The 18,301-nt window shown below is 35.4% G+C and overlaps 1 protein-coding gene across 8 annotated transcripts; it reads left to right on the forward strand.

Annotated features, from left to right (window-relative positions):
- Positions 1-5,285: 5,285 nt before the first annotated feature.
- On the forward strand, positions 5,286-17,306 carry LOC136779900 (phosphatidylcholine:ceramide cholinephosphotransferase 2-like). Of its 8 annotated transcripts, none has more exons than XM_066737829.1 (6): positions 5,286-5,419; positions 15,042-15,418; positions 16,074-16,284; positions 16,483-16,757; positions 16,871-17,046; positions 17,148-17,306. In XM_066737829.1, exons 1-6 carry the CDS (start codon positions 5,358-5,360, stop codon positions 17,301-17,303), a joined length of 1,257 nt encoding a protein of 418 aa, XP_066593926.1. In that variant the 5' UTR covers positions 5,286-5,357; the 3' UTR covers positions 17,304-17,306. The 8 variants fall into 8 exon arrangements, with proteins under 8 accessions (XP_066593926.1, XP_066593925.1, XP_066593930.1 ...); XM_066737828.1 differs by having other exon boundaries at positions 5,352-5,458; XM_066737833.1 differs by lacking the exon at positions 5,286-5,419 and adding an exon at positions 6,417-7,120.
- The last annotated feature ends 995 nt before the right edge of the window (positions 17,307-18,301 follow it).

The following is an 18,301-nucleotide window of genomic DNA, read 5'->3' on the forward strand; positions in this document are numbered from 1 at the left end:
ATGATATCCAATCGCTTTGTCCGAGAAGTTTTTCCTCGATGCGAATGTCAATTTAAATCCCCGCTCCATGACGGACAAGGGATTTTTCTCAAATAAAAATCGTGTGGAGAGATGGTTCCAATCCGCATTGGTCCATCGGGATATTTGTTGTTCTCGTGGAGCTAAAACAGGGGAACACCTTGTAGCGCCAAGTTCTCGAGCGATCTTTCGAAACCGATTCTGAGAATCCTGCTGGATTCGAAAGGAAATTGACACGTTCATTATCTGCTGTAGGAAAGTGTAAGCAGAATTTTTTGTTTAAAGTAAACAAGGTTCCCGATTGTGGCGATACAGCCCTGAGAACCTTGTGCGCATGAACATCCCAGATGATTCATCCATTAAGGATGAGATTCCTTGGAACGATCCAGCGATTTTCATCTTTCCGACTTCTTGACTATGCGTTAGAAATGTTTTAATAACGTGGAAATGCATAGGAGAGAGATAGAAAGAGTGAAAGGTGTGGGAGCAAGACAAAGAACTAGCTTTTCTTGCTGTTAAAGGCGATATTCGTTGGACAGCCAAGCAATCCTCGTGTTTATATTTATACTCGTCAGTCGCGTATCTTTCGAAGAAGTGTGTTCAAGCGAGAGTGGAGAATAGAAGAAAATGAAAAGAGTAGGATAAGATTAGAAGTTCGGGGAAAGGCTGGCCGAATAAAATTGATGCGACAAAAAGGAAAGAATTGAGTGGAGAGAGAGAGAGAGAGAGAGAGACAGAATGATGAGAGGGGGGGGGCGGGTGTGGGGTTGCGATTAGAGTACAGTGTGGGGGGAGGGGATAGGTTGGTTGGCGAGGGACGAGGGTTTCAGGAAAGAGGAAAGGAGAGAAAGGAGAGACCTGGCACAAGCACATGCCACGGGGCCCGCGGGTCGATACTCTAGCACCAGTAGACGGACCAGCCGTGTAGTACTATACGTACAGTTGCACCGATGTTGCACTGGCCTTAGTGCGCCTGCACCGACCGCCATACTAGCCATCAACCGTGAGCCTCAACCGAGGCCATGCCATGCGTGCACCGTGTACCTTCTTTCCTTCATATTTCTTTACTTACTTGCTTGATTACTGGCTACCTGCTTGTGCTACCTGCCTATATACTTACCTCTTACCATCCCTGTCTTTCTATCTGCGCACTCGCTCTCGCCCTCTCCACCCCCTCATCACCTCTAAATTTTGCATCAATCTATTTCTCTCTCAGCGGCAAACTCATCAACTCGCTGTGACTCATACTCCCAAATATTCTTTTCAATGATTTAAAAATCCACTCTTTCCTGGCTCGATCTCAAGCTAGGCTTCTTTTTTAACGGGCACTTTGTTGCGAAATTTAAGAAAAATCCTTTATTGTATTCTTGTATTTATTGTAGTGTTAGAATTTTTAAGTTTATTTAAATATTCGAGCTTAATTAGTTTTGTTTATTTATTATTATCAATGTCCGCGCGAAAGTGTACCGTACACGTGGACACCGCGGATGAAGGAGCCAGGCAATGATGTTAATTGAATCATTGGTAGTATTCTATTTATATTTGATTATTCGATCGATCTTTGAGTTATTTTGGTCATAGGTCTATAAAGTATGTCGGAAATGAGGATTGATACAATAAAACGTAACAGGAACATGCAAGGATAAATTGTGCGTATCTCACATTGTTCGAACCAAAAACGCACTTCCGTTTGGAGTTTCAAACTACACTAGCGTGCTGGGTTGCTCAATATAGACTCACTAATCGCAATGAATGTACCAAGTTTCACGTGTTTCAATAGCTGGCATCGAAAGACCTTTGCATTTGCAGTAGAAAAGAATGATGGAATATACATCTGGTGTACCTTTGTCTTTGTTCGTAATTAATTACAGACAGAAAGGAAGGAAACAATACGAATAGTAATTTCTTGCTTTATAAAATTGATATTGTCAAAAAATGATGGTTTATATGTGAAAAAATAGTCGTGCGAATTCAGTAATGTTTCTTTACGATAAGATTTTCTCGTTGTATTTGGAATAGATTACTGTCTAATTACGATTTGACTTAATCATTATCCTCAGCCTGGGTAAATATATCCGTATTTATTGTAAAAACTGAAATAGGTGCTTTTTCTGATTAGTCTCGTGTTTATCTTTATATAATATATGATTTATAAAGTTTGGAATTCATTGCACAAATATTATGTTTGTTTGAAGAGATTAGGTAAGAGAAAATAGTAAAACAAACTACAGTTTCGATTCAATCTTTGATTTCTTCTAAAGTTAAATATTGATGAGGAAGAAGCCATTTGCTTTTTATCTTGTGATGCTACTAATCACAACGTCCGTTTGTACTCCTTGGATAATTTGTACAATGATAAGTAAAATAGTAGTACAATTGCTAGTTTGGGGCAAAAATCTTCGAATACTATTTTCAATCACTGCCATGTGTCATTGTCATTACTTGTTGCATAAGAGTTAAAAACGATATAATTGCCAGGCAAAAATTCAAATGACTTTTATTTAATATATCGAGGGATGTTAGTTGCTAGGCTCCGCATGTAATTTATTATGTGGTTCTTTAATTTGTTTACGCGATTGTGTTCAAGATCGAAGTTCATTTTTTTGATCGTTCTTTCTGACATCAAGTAGAATGCGCTCCTGGATAATCTTTGTATTTACAGTAGGAGTACAAACAACTTCTGCATTAGATACAATAAACCCACATCTTTGACGAAATGTAGCTCGTTTGATTTTCAAATGTTTGTACTTATCAGAACATACGCTGATAATATTCATAATTCATTATTATTAGTAGATTTTCATGAAGCAAGGACTAGTATTGTTTGAAATATCAATTTATAAAGAGATTTAAAGACATTTAGAGAATGTCTTTCTTATTAGGTCCTTAAAGGACTTCCCCTTAATATTTAACAATAATACGAATAGTTCAATTATCTTTCTTCTTGCTCCTGCGCATGATTCAAAAGACCGGACATCTTTGAAACTGACAGTTCTGGTCCAAATTAATAATAAATAGCCTTACAAATGCATACTGTACGAATCCTCTTTGACATGGATTATTTTAAACAGCCGATACAGAAAATATATTTACATCAGTTCCATTTTTAGTTCTTAATTGTTATAAATAAAAGATTGGAAAAGGAATCTTTTCAATAGTTAAATTATTTAACACTTATAGAAACACAAATACAATGATATTAATATAAATTATAATATTTATTAATTAATCATAATTATTTAAATTAACATAAACATACACACGTCTATACGTACCTGGTACTCATTATACACAGAGTTATAAAGGAAAAAATCTATTAATTTATTTGTTATTTAAACTTGATGTTTTTAATGAACAAAAACCATCCATCCGTCTGAAGCTCTTGATTTTTGCCCTATGCGTAATTGTACGGATGATATGCCAACTCTTGGTGCAGTTGTACTCGTAATGAGAAGGCACATCTTGTTTCCGGCGATTATTATGAAACAGATAAAGAAAATATTATAGAATCTCATCAATGTTTAATGTATTTTCAGAAAAACGAAACTTAAAACACATCGAAGCTGTAACTGAAAAATTTACATTACATTATGCACAAAGTTAAAGCATGATGATAATTTTGAAAGTGATACCCACCAGAGGCATTGCCACAATAATATTGTAAACGTATATATTGGGTAGCTATTACTTTGTCTGCTACAAGAAATACTCTTGGCAGCTGCTTAGTTAGCGCATTGTCGAGTACAAGTGTACTTGCCGCAATACTTGAATGTTGAAAGTAAATGGCCAGGCACTTGCGTTATTAACTACTATGACATACAAACTAGCTTTAATTGCTCTTCTCAGTTAACACGAACGATAATGAAGATTTCCATGGAACTATACATCATTCTTCTATATAACAGTCTTAAGACGCTACGCTTTTCTACGTCACAAATTAACCAAAAAATCAAAATGATAAATTGTTACGCATATATGCAGACTGCACAATAATATTTATGCATTCAATAAAAAATATATACATATACAAAAATCAGTTAGCATAACAATGTTCTTTCTCAAAAAGGGATCCTGAACAAGGTATATAAATACTTATATCGACGTACCTTTTATCCATATCATTGCGTTTTAGCGTTTGGTAAACTCTCCTACGCTGAGCGATAAAAAATGACCCAGTTTCAAGCATTTTGCACTGTTCGTGCTTTATTGTGACTTAATTTTTGTGCGCAAGTTATGAGTGTGCGCAATAATACTTTAGTCAGTAGAAAGTTTTAAGAAGTATTGCGGATACCCACGTTATTGCGATTATATTGTACATTTTTAATGATCAGAATACGAATGTTTGAATCAATACGCGCACAACTAACATTCTGGTCCGAGCAATAATTTGCTCGTTTTTTCACAGAGTCCGTTGTTACGCGTTACAGTTGCTCGAATTCGTTTAGAATTAAATATCAAAATAATAAAATAATTACTCCTCTATTCTCCGAAGTTTGATAAATATGCGGCTAGCTTCGATCAAGGAGTCGAAAAAAATCTGTGTTGTCGAGGCGGGAGCAAAGACACAAAGGAAGCGGCGAGTAAGTTAGAGGGGTTGGTCCGGCCAATTCACGCGGGGGCGTTGAAGATTCGTGAATGAATTCTTAGTGACGTCAATGGGGATGGAATCTGGTGGCAGAGGAGTATTTGATACGTCAAAGAGGGTCGGGCGGGTCGTTCTGATGAACGGAGGGATAGAAATCACGATAGCGCGTGCGATCTATGGCAATGCGCATGCGCGTTTAGTCCTTCTACCGTGGAGCATCTGGTGGCGATTCTGGTAACTCGAAGAAAGCTTTATGCGACAACGTGAGCTTCCTCCTCATCCCCCTCCCGTCACTACCACACTCTTCATCTCATCTCTGCTTGGCATATTGCCGCTGCCTGAAAATCCAAAGCGCAGTAAAGTGATCAGTGCGAAATGTCAACGTGGAAAATACCCCCAGCGATAAGCATCCTTCCACGGTGATGATCCACCGCCAATGTGTCGTCACCGGTTAATTAAGCTGAATCTGCAGGGATTCGTTTTCTGTTATTACTGCCTGACCGCCCTGCCTGCTCTTCATTAACACTAATTGTCAAGAGGATCTGAAATTTCTAGCCACCCTTGCCAAAGATACAGTAGTGTGTTTCTCCTGTAACCAGTGCATTGTGATTGTGTTATTATATATAGCGTTTACCAATTAATCGATTACCGGTTTCTTGATCGAGTAGGGCCGACCACGCGGATTATTTCCTCCCCACTGCTCTCTCCTTCACGTTTTCCAAAATCTTATGTGCCTTGGTTAACTTCTGTATATATGATGAAATTACAACTACTTGTCATCGAGACGGATCACTGCTGGAGGAAAGCGTTGCTTAGGTATAATAACTACAACCTTCAACTTTTCCTAAATTATGTGTATGTATAGCTTAGACTATATTTGCTTCAAAGCTTACATCCAGCTACAATCAATGGTCACTATTTCTGACAAATTTGACTTCTCACCTTTATTCACTTATTGATATATACATTATTAATACGTCTGCTTTATTTCTAATTTTCAGTAAAGGGTAACTTGGTTTGTTATAACTGTTTTTACTCTACCTATTTTCGTCACGATGATTATCATTTTATCGATTGCTTTGCACTTTACCTGTTAAAAATATATAGTTTATTATTTTTATTTGCTCAAACCACGAAACCGAACTTTGAATAAACATAAAAATCCTGCAGTTTTCTACATGCGTGCATGTTTTTATAAAGTGATGCTTATCGAAAAGAATAAAGGCAATTTTATGAGTTTCGCTTTAATACTCTTTTACACCTTTCATCCTAATATAACGTGCTATTTTTAAATTTATTGTAAAGTTTTGTTAACGTCAAATATCATTTAATTTTTTTAAGCACGGATATACATTCCTCTGTAATAAATATCTAGTATTGCTCGCTACTACTGACAAAATGTTCCACTTTTACTTCAATTCAATCCTACAAATGAATTAATACACTTACAATCCGTTAACTCTTTAATGATTAATCAAACGTGAAATATTTCAATATCTTAATGATTTTAACACGATTTGCTAGAAATTAAATCACAAGGTTATGGTTTAAAGAATACTAAATAATTTCTACGACACTCTTTGGCTGTTGATGATATTGAATAAACCGCCAAAAAAAATGAATATACCGATATGTAAGGTCTCTGTTTAAGAGTGACGAGTGCTTCCATCTGTAAGTCAATACTGAAAACTGCTAGAACAGCAACTGAGAATTCTTTGCGCGTCGCTGACTGAGTCAACGGCTTCCATGACTATGTATTACGTACACTACGTTTATGTATACGTAGTCATTTTGAATAGTCAGTGTAGTTAGTACACTTGCACGAAACGTAAACGTAAACGTAGACCGAGAAAGGAGTGAGAGCTAAAAGCTCGATGGCTGGCTTTGGGACTAGTCGCTGGTGTTCGATACTCCATATCTTTATTTTTCATTTATATTTGGTGGGCTGACGCCATCTTTTTCAGTTCAAGCTTCAATTGTATCATTGAGAAAGTGAAACCGTACATACATTACGACAAGACAGTTTCCGAGGAAAGAGTGCACATTGAGATATGGAAAATGTCCAGCAGCCGGTTGTAGAGTTGACAGAATCGTCGTAATCACGTCCCTAATAAGATATGAGTTTGCGTCATAGATCTATTCCCAAGCTAACTATCAAGGATCGCGACCTACGGGATAACCGTTTATCCTCGAGTGTCCAAGTAAAACTGTTTGATTTCTACTCCGTAAGAATACAGTTGGTTAGTTCTTGTGCTCTTTGACTTTAATAGTGCTTTATTACTATGTACATGGTTTGCTGCGCTCGTGTGAGACATGATCGCACGAACATGAATCATTTATTGGTTATGTTTCTGTCGGAACGTCTTTAGGTCTCTCGCACGCTTTAACACTAATAGTGATTTTTATATAATGACAATTTAGTGCGTGTACGTATAAATAAAATGCATAAATTAAGGCTACCTGTCAAGGTTGAATTGCCCAGCGCGTTAACAAGGTATGGGGGACCCTAATTCACAGGTATCGACGTGTTACCTATTTCTTTATTTTCTGCTTTGTCATTATTGCACTTTAAACATTTAAATGATTAAAAACTCTTGACACTTCTCCAGTCAAAGCTTAAAGAAAGAAAATAAGAAACATGTCACGAAAAGGTTATATAGATAGATATGAGTTCAAGTAGATCGAAATACTGTATTAATAGTATTTTCAATATCTAAACTTATTTTTAGATTTATAATTAGCTATAGTGTTACGCCTTCTGGTGCACGTTGTTGGAACTACTGGCGTTTCCATTTACATCACTGAAACTAAACAGTTAAATGTAATATGTATAAAGTAAATAATCAAGCAGCTTTATGGGTAAAGGTAGCCTAATTTAATGCGTTAGCTTGCTTTTTATGCTTGTTCAGAGGAGATTAGTAACATAAGTATCGAGGTCGGTTGTTCCACTCGGTAATTGACATTTTTATCTGTCTATTAGATTTTGCAATCTTTCCTAATGCTACATAAATTTTTCAAGATCTTGAAACAAGCAACCCTTTTATTAACCGTTCTATTTGCTCTGTTTGTAATTTTATACCTAACTTTTAATCTTTTTAAAATAAAAATAATATAGTTAACAGTATAAGCTCGTACTTTGCAATGAAATTATACATTATTATTATCAATATGCTCAATGATTTACGCATAATCAGTGTAGCGCCACTTTTAAACTTTATGTATCTCAAAACTTCTAAGGAGGCAAAAAACACTTCGAAATGTGTTTGTTTTGACGTGGAATCACCCCACTGGAGAACCAGCTTGCCAAGTAGTTGAGTGGCAGCTAGTGGCTTTGTGTTAATTGAACGATATTCTTGAAATGTATATACCGCATTCCTCGTGTAAAGAACGATAGGCCTTGTACGCTAATCGCGAGCATATTGCAATTGATATTGATGTATAGTTATTTGCTTTACCGCCTTTTCTCGTGTTTTGCATTGACACTGTGAGCATTACTTGTTTTATTTTCAACTTCAACTCGCTTATTACGCTTGATATTTTGAAAACGAGTGGTTTAAACATATTACTCCACTCAAATATCTGATAAGATAAAGATCAAATATTAACAAATTACCACTGGATTTTAATCAATTAAAATAGTCTTCGAACAGGAGACGATAAAATGCTTACCTAGTCTTTTTGCACCGCTCTAGGTTAACGGAAGGTTTTCTTCAGCCAGCGACCTGGTTTACCTATTATTCACTTGTACCTATATTTTCTTACAACCTAATATTATTAACATTTTGCAAACAAATGGAGTAGAGCGGTCTTTTTTTTGTATAATGTTAACTGGTGTTTACTGCATGAATTTCTTACTGTGACTTGCTGTGTGAGTTTTTATAAAATGTACAAAAACTTTATTCATTTTCTTCTTTGAAAAATGACACCGATCGATAGCATGTTACAAAGTTTACACAAATCGTTTTTATTTTTTTTCATAGAATATCATCTTTGAATGCTCTACCTCGGTCGATAAAAAAAACAACTTAGTCCCATTTTCTGAGAAACCACAATATTTTAACCATTTTCTAAATAATCTAAACCATTAATCTAACATACGGAGTGTATTTTTAAATCTACACAAATATACTTTTTAAAATTACTAATCTGATGAGAAACTTATATATAAAAAGAAATGCAAAACTCCAAAGAGCGAATAAGCAGCACAGGTTTTTTTCTCTTTCGACAAACGTTTCCAACGGTATTTCGTCATAATTATTCATTATCGAACCATTCTTTGTGTCAATTTAAAAAATATCGTTGGAATATAATTTCACATAGTGGAATCCATCACAAAGAAACAAAAGGAATGAGCAGAAAAAGTACACCCTGCATATACCACAGACACGCGATTCTGCCTGTTCGGTATTCAGTACACGCGTACCGTTCGAGTACACGTGTACCCAAGCACCTCTCGTCCCTACAATTAGGCAAGGTTCATCAGCAGTAGGGGTTGTAGCTCGACTCGGCCCTATGAAAGAGTTGAAAGAAACCGTGCGTTGTAAGAGAAAGCTTTTGATGAAAGCAGCATTATTCCAAGTAAGCCGACCTTCAAAGCTGCAAATAAAATTTGTCTATTAAAAATTTCCCAACTGAACTCTTAATTCGACACGAGAGGAAAATAAAGGTCGTACAAAAACCTAGTGATTTGTGGACACTGGCTTTAATTGATTAATAAGTTTAATGCGGACGTTTCAACGAGTCGAATTGCTTAATGGGAAGAAACATATATACATGTAAGAGACGTTTTATATATACACACGTAGAGTAAACTATCGTTGGTCGGTAATGAGGCCGAATTAAGTAAGACGTAAAAGAAATATGGTTGGCTGGTGATGTAGGTAGGCAAGAGGAGAAGAAGCGCAAAGCGTGTTAGAACAAGCAGAGGCAGGCAGATGCACGGACCGGTAAGATGCCCTGACGCTGAGCCGAGGAGGTGTGGTACACACACTCGACTGCACACACAAACTGCGAGTATACCCGTAATCTACGTGACTACGTGTTGTAGAAGAGAGCAAAGTATATATATCGACAGAGGCGCGGACTGGCGGGCGACGGGGCAGTATCGAAGCGATTAGCAAGCCACCTAGCAGTGAGTGGCTAGCTAACTCAAAACTCAGTGCAATGTGCTTCTGTGGCTCCCCCTCTCCCCTCTCACGCCAACGATAATTTCCACCGCATGGCCAAACGCCCGCGCGTAGTTATATTTTTGGCGTCTGATTTCTCGCGCGTTCACGAGACCTTGCATCGGACCAATTGGCCTTTCACTTGATCTTGACAATTCCGATCCGATTCACTCACGTTTATAGCGTGCTCCTCGCTCCTCCGCGTCCGCGGCTCTCTTTGCTAGTCTCAAATCTGAAACTGAAGTAGGATCGACTGAACGAAGCGTGTGACGGTGTCGCTAAATGCTCGCTATACGAATTTACGCTGCTCACCGCCAGCTTGCGCATCAGATTTAACTGGACGTTCTTCTCCCTACTCTTCGCTAACGTACGCCAAACTTATCTCGCATGTTGTCAATCGCAGTTTTTATTTTTCGTGTCTGCGACACCGCGCGCGAAAATGATTTCCCCGCAAGACACGCTCGTCCTCGACGTGTAAGTATTACTTCCGTTTTCTTTGCATTCTTTCCTCTATTATTTTATCCAAATTTTCATTCAAAATATCCTCCCAGACATTTATTCCGCGCGTAGACAATTTTTATATCGCGCTTTCATCGTTTGCTAAATACGAACAGCTTCACGGTGGTTGCTAATTAACAAATACAGCTTTCATCTTATAATTGAATTTAATTTTTCTTCAATAATGATACTCGTAAAAAATTAATTTCTTAAGGGATATATTTCATTGTTTTCCCTGTATTATATATACACAGAAGTAAAATCAAATTTTAAAGGATTTGTCTAAAATTTAATTTAAAATTTGTATTTAAATATATGTATTGGAATCTAAATAATTATGAATGTGGTGCGTTCTTCGTTCTTCGTACAAAAACACTGTATATGTTACATAAATACACTTCTTTATTCTCACAGTCCTCTGGTTTACTTCACGGAAACATTCTATAAGATCCCTGTTGCGAAAAGATATTTTGTTATCAGCACTAACATAACTAACAATCTTTGTAAAGAAATATTTCACGGTTGTCTTGGAATTTAACGAGTAATTTTTAACGTTTTCAAAATCGTTTCTAAACGTCGAATCGAATACGTTTCGTTTTTATGTAACTTCGTAATTAATGCCCGCTCAGACTTGTAAAAAGTTTTGTTTATATCACGACTCCCCAGAGAATCGTACACAAGCAACATTTTCTCTCATAACTTTGCAATGTTTTCATTGATCGAGGTCTTATTCCATGCTCAATTCAATGTAAACTGTCACTAGCTGTATTGTTTCGCGTTAAACTCCGATAATATATCTAAGCCTTATACCAGATACAGAGTATTACACGTAGTTGCAAGTATATACAAACACAAATACACTCATTCGAGCGAAGAATTTACTATAGGGTATCGGCAATATAAATTAAATAAGTAAACGCTTAACGCCTTTCAGGAATTTAAAGAACGCACGCATGCCATCGAGTATCTATAAATCAATTGATTAATCAATTTAATGATTTTCAAAAAAAAAAAAAAAAATACGTAATGATATAATTAAGAATGAAATTGAAACTTTCGTTTTTATTACAATTTTTTCTATAAGCGGTGCCACTTAATTTGATTTTGCCGATGAAATCTGATGAAGCAAAGTCCAGTCAGTACACAAGTATAATAACGTGAATCATTTTGCAGAAGTGATTCACTTGGTTCACCAGCATCACCATGATGCGATTTATCGATTTTGCGCTTCTTCGGAAAGAATAAAATGAAAGAAAAAACACAACTATTGCTTCCGTCGATTTTCATGATTCCTATGAGAGCTTATCATGACGTTGCAGTCGGTGAATTTGCTAAGAATATTTTACTATGCAGATGTATCTAAAGAACTATTATAGGTCGTCCCAAATTAGAAAGTTCTGGTTCACTTTCGATTTACTAGCCATCTGGATGCTAAATACCAATTTGAGGTTGGCCTATCTCAGTTTTGGGCCGGAGAATCTTCTTTGTGCAAAAGATACCCCCTTTTCAAATGCAATAGAATAATATCACCGTGGTATAGATCCTCCATTAAATTCATTCATGAAATTAACCTCAAAGCTCTCGGTGATCCAAAGATTGAAAAAAACATCGATGACGTTGCAATGGTCACGTGATAGCTCGATAATTGGCAAGAAATTACAGGCTTACCTATATCAAAACTATAAATAATGATCTTTTAGTCGCATGTCATCTAATTACTAGTGAGAACTTTAATCCATAGATAAAAAATTATCGTCCATCCTTTTTGTTTCGTATAACACCGTCTTATTATGTCTATAAACTTTGATGTCGTATCTTCTTTCTGGCTTACACCGATGTCTTATATTTTTCTTATCACTGCTATTATTTGAGTGGACGCCAGCAAGGTAGTCTCTAACATTCTTAAGACTTTGGATAGAATAGACTTTACTAAACACTCGTGCACCGTATGCTTCGGTTCTTTTGTTTATGCCACCTCAAAATAATGTTCAGAACTTTTTTTTTAAATCAGTATTCGTGGAAGCTTGAGTTATTGTGAGCTCAGAGTGATAACAGGCAGTAATACAAATACAATGAGCGATAATGTTATGTGTGTGTTGCAATTATTGAGAACTACGAATCGAAGTATTTCTACAGTTGCCACCGCCCATTCTAGAACAGCAACAGAGTTCTCAGTTGCAGTTGTATCGCCGGATGGACAAGAAAACAGATATAAAACACTCAATATAATGACGGCATTTTTTTCGTTATCGCAAGCAGCGAGTTTTGCCGAAGGCACTGTGTTCATCGCTTCTAGTCAATAGCCAGACGTTGTTTAAAATATATATATATTCACGATTATACAATATTTAACTAACCATGACGGAAGATGAATTACGTCCTGCCAAGTAAAAAGATCACACCCATTTTTTGCCAATTATTTTAGTAATTATACATCCGCGCATCGATTTATGATTGTGGGTGAATTTTGAAGGAAATCATGGAATGCGAAGTAACCGCTTTCTAGTTTTACGTATACGTAAATAATTGACAAATTTTTAAATGGACATTATTGACGGACGATACAATATCGCTTCGTACATTAAAGTTTCATGCTGCTCTGTACATATATACGAATATACCGCTTCAGTGTTTGGATGTATATCTAACAGCCGGCTATAAGTTAAACTATTTTATAAATGACGTTAACCATATGGCTTTTAGGCTTGTATCGAACAAACTCGAAGTTTGTGGTAGTGATAATGATAATACTTTTTATCATGGTATGCTCTTGAGATTTACAATCGATATTTTGTTATTGTTGCGTTTAACTGACAGAAACCGTCTGGTGCTGTATTCTTCGCTAATAAAATATTCACGTACAATTTTACTTGGAAACATTGCTCTTAATTATTTCGTTCTTCTGTCCATTTTTTATGTCCCTATAGTTCAGCTTTGACACTTTAGGATACTTTGTAAAGAAATAGTTATTGCTTTATGCAACAATGTAACGCGTAGTTATTCCGTGGAACAGTTTGCCGTGCACCTTTCGATTGTATTTTTCCTTTTTACACTTTTCTCTTTGAAAATCCCAGTGGATTTTAATGACTTTGAGTTAATGGTAAAACAATGACTAATCTACACGGGAGAGTCATTCTCGGTAGTGTAAACACAAGCCTTCTTTTTACAAAAAGGTGTTTCCAATGTTTCATTTTCCAAAGTGGTGTATTATCTACATTGTTTTTTTTTCTATACATTATTCATGTCGATCCTTTATAATTTTATTTAAACAATAGAATTATTATAAAATTTTAATTGTACCGCAAAAATAGTTGATTTGGTACAATTAAGCAGTTGTACTGATATAATCGTCGGCTTATAATTTGTTGATTTAAAATTTATCTAAAAATTAATCAGGAGTACAAAGTTAAATGAGCAGCTTATTTAATTGCCACCCATGCTTTCGAAGATATAACAAACTTTCGTAATTGTATTAAGCTGCAATAGCGATCGCGTAGTTGCATAAATGGTTACAATGAAGACAATGTTTCTTAAGTAGAATCAATGTGAAATATAGTAACCTTGGTAAGCAGCGCATAGTTAAGTAATATTATGTATAGATTATAGTATAAGGTATTATGAGTCATGAATAGTCCAGAACAAGCAGGTTTATATGATTACTAGAAACTTCTACACGAGAAACTAGAAAAAGTCAAATTTTAAAACGTGAATCAGAAAATCATAAATAAATCATACCATGGTAATTTGTCTAACGCAAATCAACTGCCCCATTCGAGGAATGTACGAGTTCGAGTTGCTCCAAAGGTGTATAGGGTAGACCGTTGCAATCGGGTCTAGTGATTCCTATTAGGGTATATTTAGTTAATGGCATAATTGATGTGTAATTAGGGCTATTCGCAATTACCTGTAATTGTCACTGCTTGCTTTTCCTAACTTGGAGTAAAATGGTTGAATGAAAATAATTTATTTTCTGCTTACTTTTAAATAAATATTCTGCTATTTGATCCTTATTGATTAACATGTTTGTTGTTAATTATAATGTTTAGCTAGTATTTTCCAATATGGAAATATTAAATGGTTAAATTCGATTAATATATTTTTTGTACAGTTCGTTAACACTCTTAATTACTTTACATTTTTATTTAAACTAGTAGCTGTCAATGTTAATACTGCAATCGAAAAATGAAAATAGAAAAAACAATTACAATATAGTTTCCTCACATATAGTAGATTGCCTATCGCACGATATTCTGTATTTCAGTTGTCTTGTAGAAGCACGACTTTCCAATTCACTATTTTATAGATATTTTTTCGCATGAAATCGATTAGAAAAATGTTTTACATTAGAAATACCTAGGATAGTAACTGATTTTATCCTTATTATGAGAAAAGAGTAAAATACAAAGTTTGCATTAAAGATTGTATTCTATTAATAATTAGAGTCACTATTTATTCGTTACATCAGTATCTATTTCCAAAATTCACTTTATTACGTCTACAATAACAATAAAATAAAAAATAAAAATTCGGAATCTCATGCATCGATATGTAAATTTGCAGATGATATACGGTATGATAAATCAATTGTTAATACTGAAGAACGCGTTTATCAATTCAAGAAATGATAAAGTAATTGTTTCACACATATCTAAATTAACTTGTGAGCGTTATCGGGTAAAACGGAGAAATATGGGTTATAGTGAGACAAGATGGGAAGAGGAAAGTAATAGGAAGATGTAGAACTATTCAAAAGAGATCGTAAATTCTGTTTTTAGAATGGTATTGGACCCCAAGGTGACGAGTGTGCATAGTGATTACGGAAGCTTTGATAGACCATTGACCAGCGGGGAAGGCCACGAAAGAGACGTTGAAGCAGCAGTGGATGGAAGCAGTAGCGGTATGGCCCAGTCTAGCGACGTTTACCAGAGACAGCCTCTGCTACCGGGTGCACCGCCCAAGGGTAAAGACAAATGGTCTGGGGTTGCATCAGGCTCCGATTATTACGAGGATGACGAAGACGATAAACTGGATGGTCTGGGCCGGCACACGGGAATCCCCGATGGATCTGGAAGTGGCATTGTTAAGCTCGACATTCCTGCGCCTCTGCGCGATGAGCCCAGATTTCCTAAAGAGAAATGGAAAACTTTTATAGGTGAGATTTTCACGACCTACAAATTGCTACATCGACAGCTTGATTTCCTATCATATTAAACATTTAAATCTATTGGTCACTTTTCTTCCATTTTGTATTTTACGAGATATTTTATTTTAGTAGTGTCAGATGCTGTAACTTTGTTACCATTAAAATTTGTTCGACATTTCAGTTCTTTACAAATAAATGATCAAGTATTAGTAAAAATTTCTACTCATGAATTTGAATTTATTTTAAGCGGCTTAAATTATATTTATAATTTATGGTTTTTTAAGATTCTCATAAAGCTTTTAATAGAAGCAAAGGTATAGTAGTTGTTAACTTTAAAAGTTTCTATTTTAATTTTCGTCTGTGGTTTTGTAGCGTTACTTAAATCTTGATATGTTTGTCAACGCATATATTTTTAAGATCCGTTCTTAGCAGACGTTTCTAAGTATAAGCCGTTAATCCTTCTCAAAGTTCGTCTGTAACAATTAATATTATCAAGTTGTAACATATGAAATGTTTGGTTTTAAGATACACTGATAGCCTAAAACAGAATATTTTATGCATTACAATGTAATATAATTATCATTGAAAAATTTGTTATTATTTTTCTCATCTAAACGTATATTGATAATTATTCTTTTAATATAAACCATTTATATTTTTACAGGGTTCTTATTCATGACAGTCAACTTTATCTTCACAACAGCCTCTCTTGCGATGGTGCACGAACGTGTACCAGATCGCAATACATATGGTCCATTACCAGACGTCGTGCTGGATAACGTTGCGGCGCAAGATTGGGCGTTAAATGTGTCCGAAGTGTTAATTATGATTCTGTCCAATTTAGCCATGGTCTTCATTATTTTTCATAAACATAGGTAATTTTGAGAAAACTAGAGTCGTGACTCTGTTTCTTTAATATTTCATATTATTATTGCCATAGGGTTTCACAGCAACTTTATGTGTTGCCTATGCGATTAGATAATATATCTACTTCCTTCCTTCGCCCACTTCATATAACATTAAAAAATATCGAATTTAAGAGAAATGCATAATTGTCGTTTTTATGCACACAGATTTATCGTTGTGAGGCGAATATTCCTTCTCATGGGTTTACTATACATGATGAGAAGCGTGACAATGTTTGTCACTGTGCTACCAGTGGCTAGTAAAACGTATTTTTGCAGTCCTAAAGCAAATAATACACACCCGCTCCTTATAACAAAGAGGGTCCTCCAGTTGATCTCTGGCTTTGGCTTGTCCATCAATGGCAAGCATACTTACTGCGGGGACTATATCTACAGCGGGCATACTGTTGTACTTGTACTTAGCTACCTGATCATTAAAGAGTGTACGTGACGTTTCATTTTTGTTGTTTATATAAATTGTTCGTACCATTCGTGTTGCGCGAGCAATGAATGATTTATAATACATTATTATAATTGCGCTTGTATCCATTTTCAGATTCTCCAAGAAGATGTCAACCGATCCATTGGCTGGCAGGTCTTATAGTACTTGTTGGAGTAGTTATGGTTTTAGTGGCCCATGGCCACTATACAGTGGACGTTCTCATAGCTTACTATGTGACGACGCGTTTATGGTACATTTATCATACATTAGCCAATAATTCATATCTAAAGGTAAGAGATATTTTAAGTAAATTGATTCCTAGTGAATCAGTTCGATCGAAAAGCTAATATTTACATTTATAATGAAAATTACAATTTCATTTTTTTGTTAGCAATACGGACCAAACAACTTTTTGGCTCGTCTTTGGTGGTTCCCCATATTTAAGTATTTTGAGAAGAACGTAGGCGGTACTGTACCACGACAATACGACTGGCCGTTACCATGGCCTCGACGTTTTCTTGCCAAACATCCTAATCGAAACAGTTAATATCTGCAGTGGACTCATTACAGAGGCTGTAAAGCAGTGGAATTACTTTGCTATATACACACTTACATAGGGATGTGTGTACATACAGTTTAGTTCATTGTATAGTGATATTTCATTTCCGAAAAGAAATGTGCGAGTGAAGCAATCGAATATACTCTTTCTGACTTTCTGCGTAAGTGTAAAAAAGGTTGTTTAGCTGTAATGTAAAAATTGAATTTCCTGTACGTCTCCTCCACAACCGCCGACGCTACGGAATCGTTTTACATAATGCCGTAATGTTCGTGGTCGTACAGTTGCGTCGATAATTCTCGAGTAGCTGTTTGCTTGATTTTTTGATATGACTTATACACGGAGAAAGAAAATACAATATAGTGTTAGGCGAAATTGTGCGTGTAGGTCAGTCGGAAATACTTTTTGAAAACAATGAAAGTTTTTTCTTAACTTACATTAGCGCAAATTGTAGTCAGAAATATGAGACAACACTTTGCTACTTGCTAAAATTTCATTCACCAATGAGAAGCTGATTATTTGGCGCATCCATGAATAATTATTTCTTATTAAAAGTAAAAGCTGCCCGTCTTATAATTGCTAGTCTTAATCATTCGACTTCCCATCGAGACTGTACATAATAGCAATCGATAATCTAAGTATTTAATGATTTTGTTATGTTAATTTCTTTAATAGTCGTCAAACTTTTATTAAATTTGCTACAAAATTTAAACATTTCTGACTTCACATTTAACTTTTTAAAGCCTTTCCATTGAATAATTCTATTAATACGTTATGGTCAATATTAATATTTTTCTATATGTATTACACAATTAATGAAAATGAATGAATCTCACTGTTTGAATGCTAGAATATCGGTTCTAATGAAAATAATTATTTTAATTAGCAAATAATAAAAATAAAAATAATAACATTTGCGACAAATTTATACGATATTGATGTTCGATAAGTAGTATTTCTAATTCACCCGTTGATTACCTTAAAAATAT

Source organism: Prorops nasuta, unplaced genomic scaffold (assembly GCF_024137725.1).
Source record: "Prorops nasuta isolate Cenicafe-Biocafe unplaced genomic scaffold, Cenicafe_Pnas_1.2 PNAS00018, whole genome shotgun sequence".
Taxonomy (NCBI): Eukaryota; Metazoa; Arthropoda; class Insecta; order Hymenoptera; family Bethylidae; genus Prorops; species Prorops nasuta.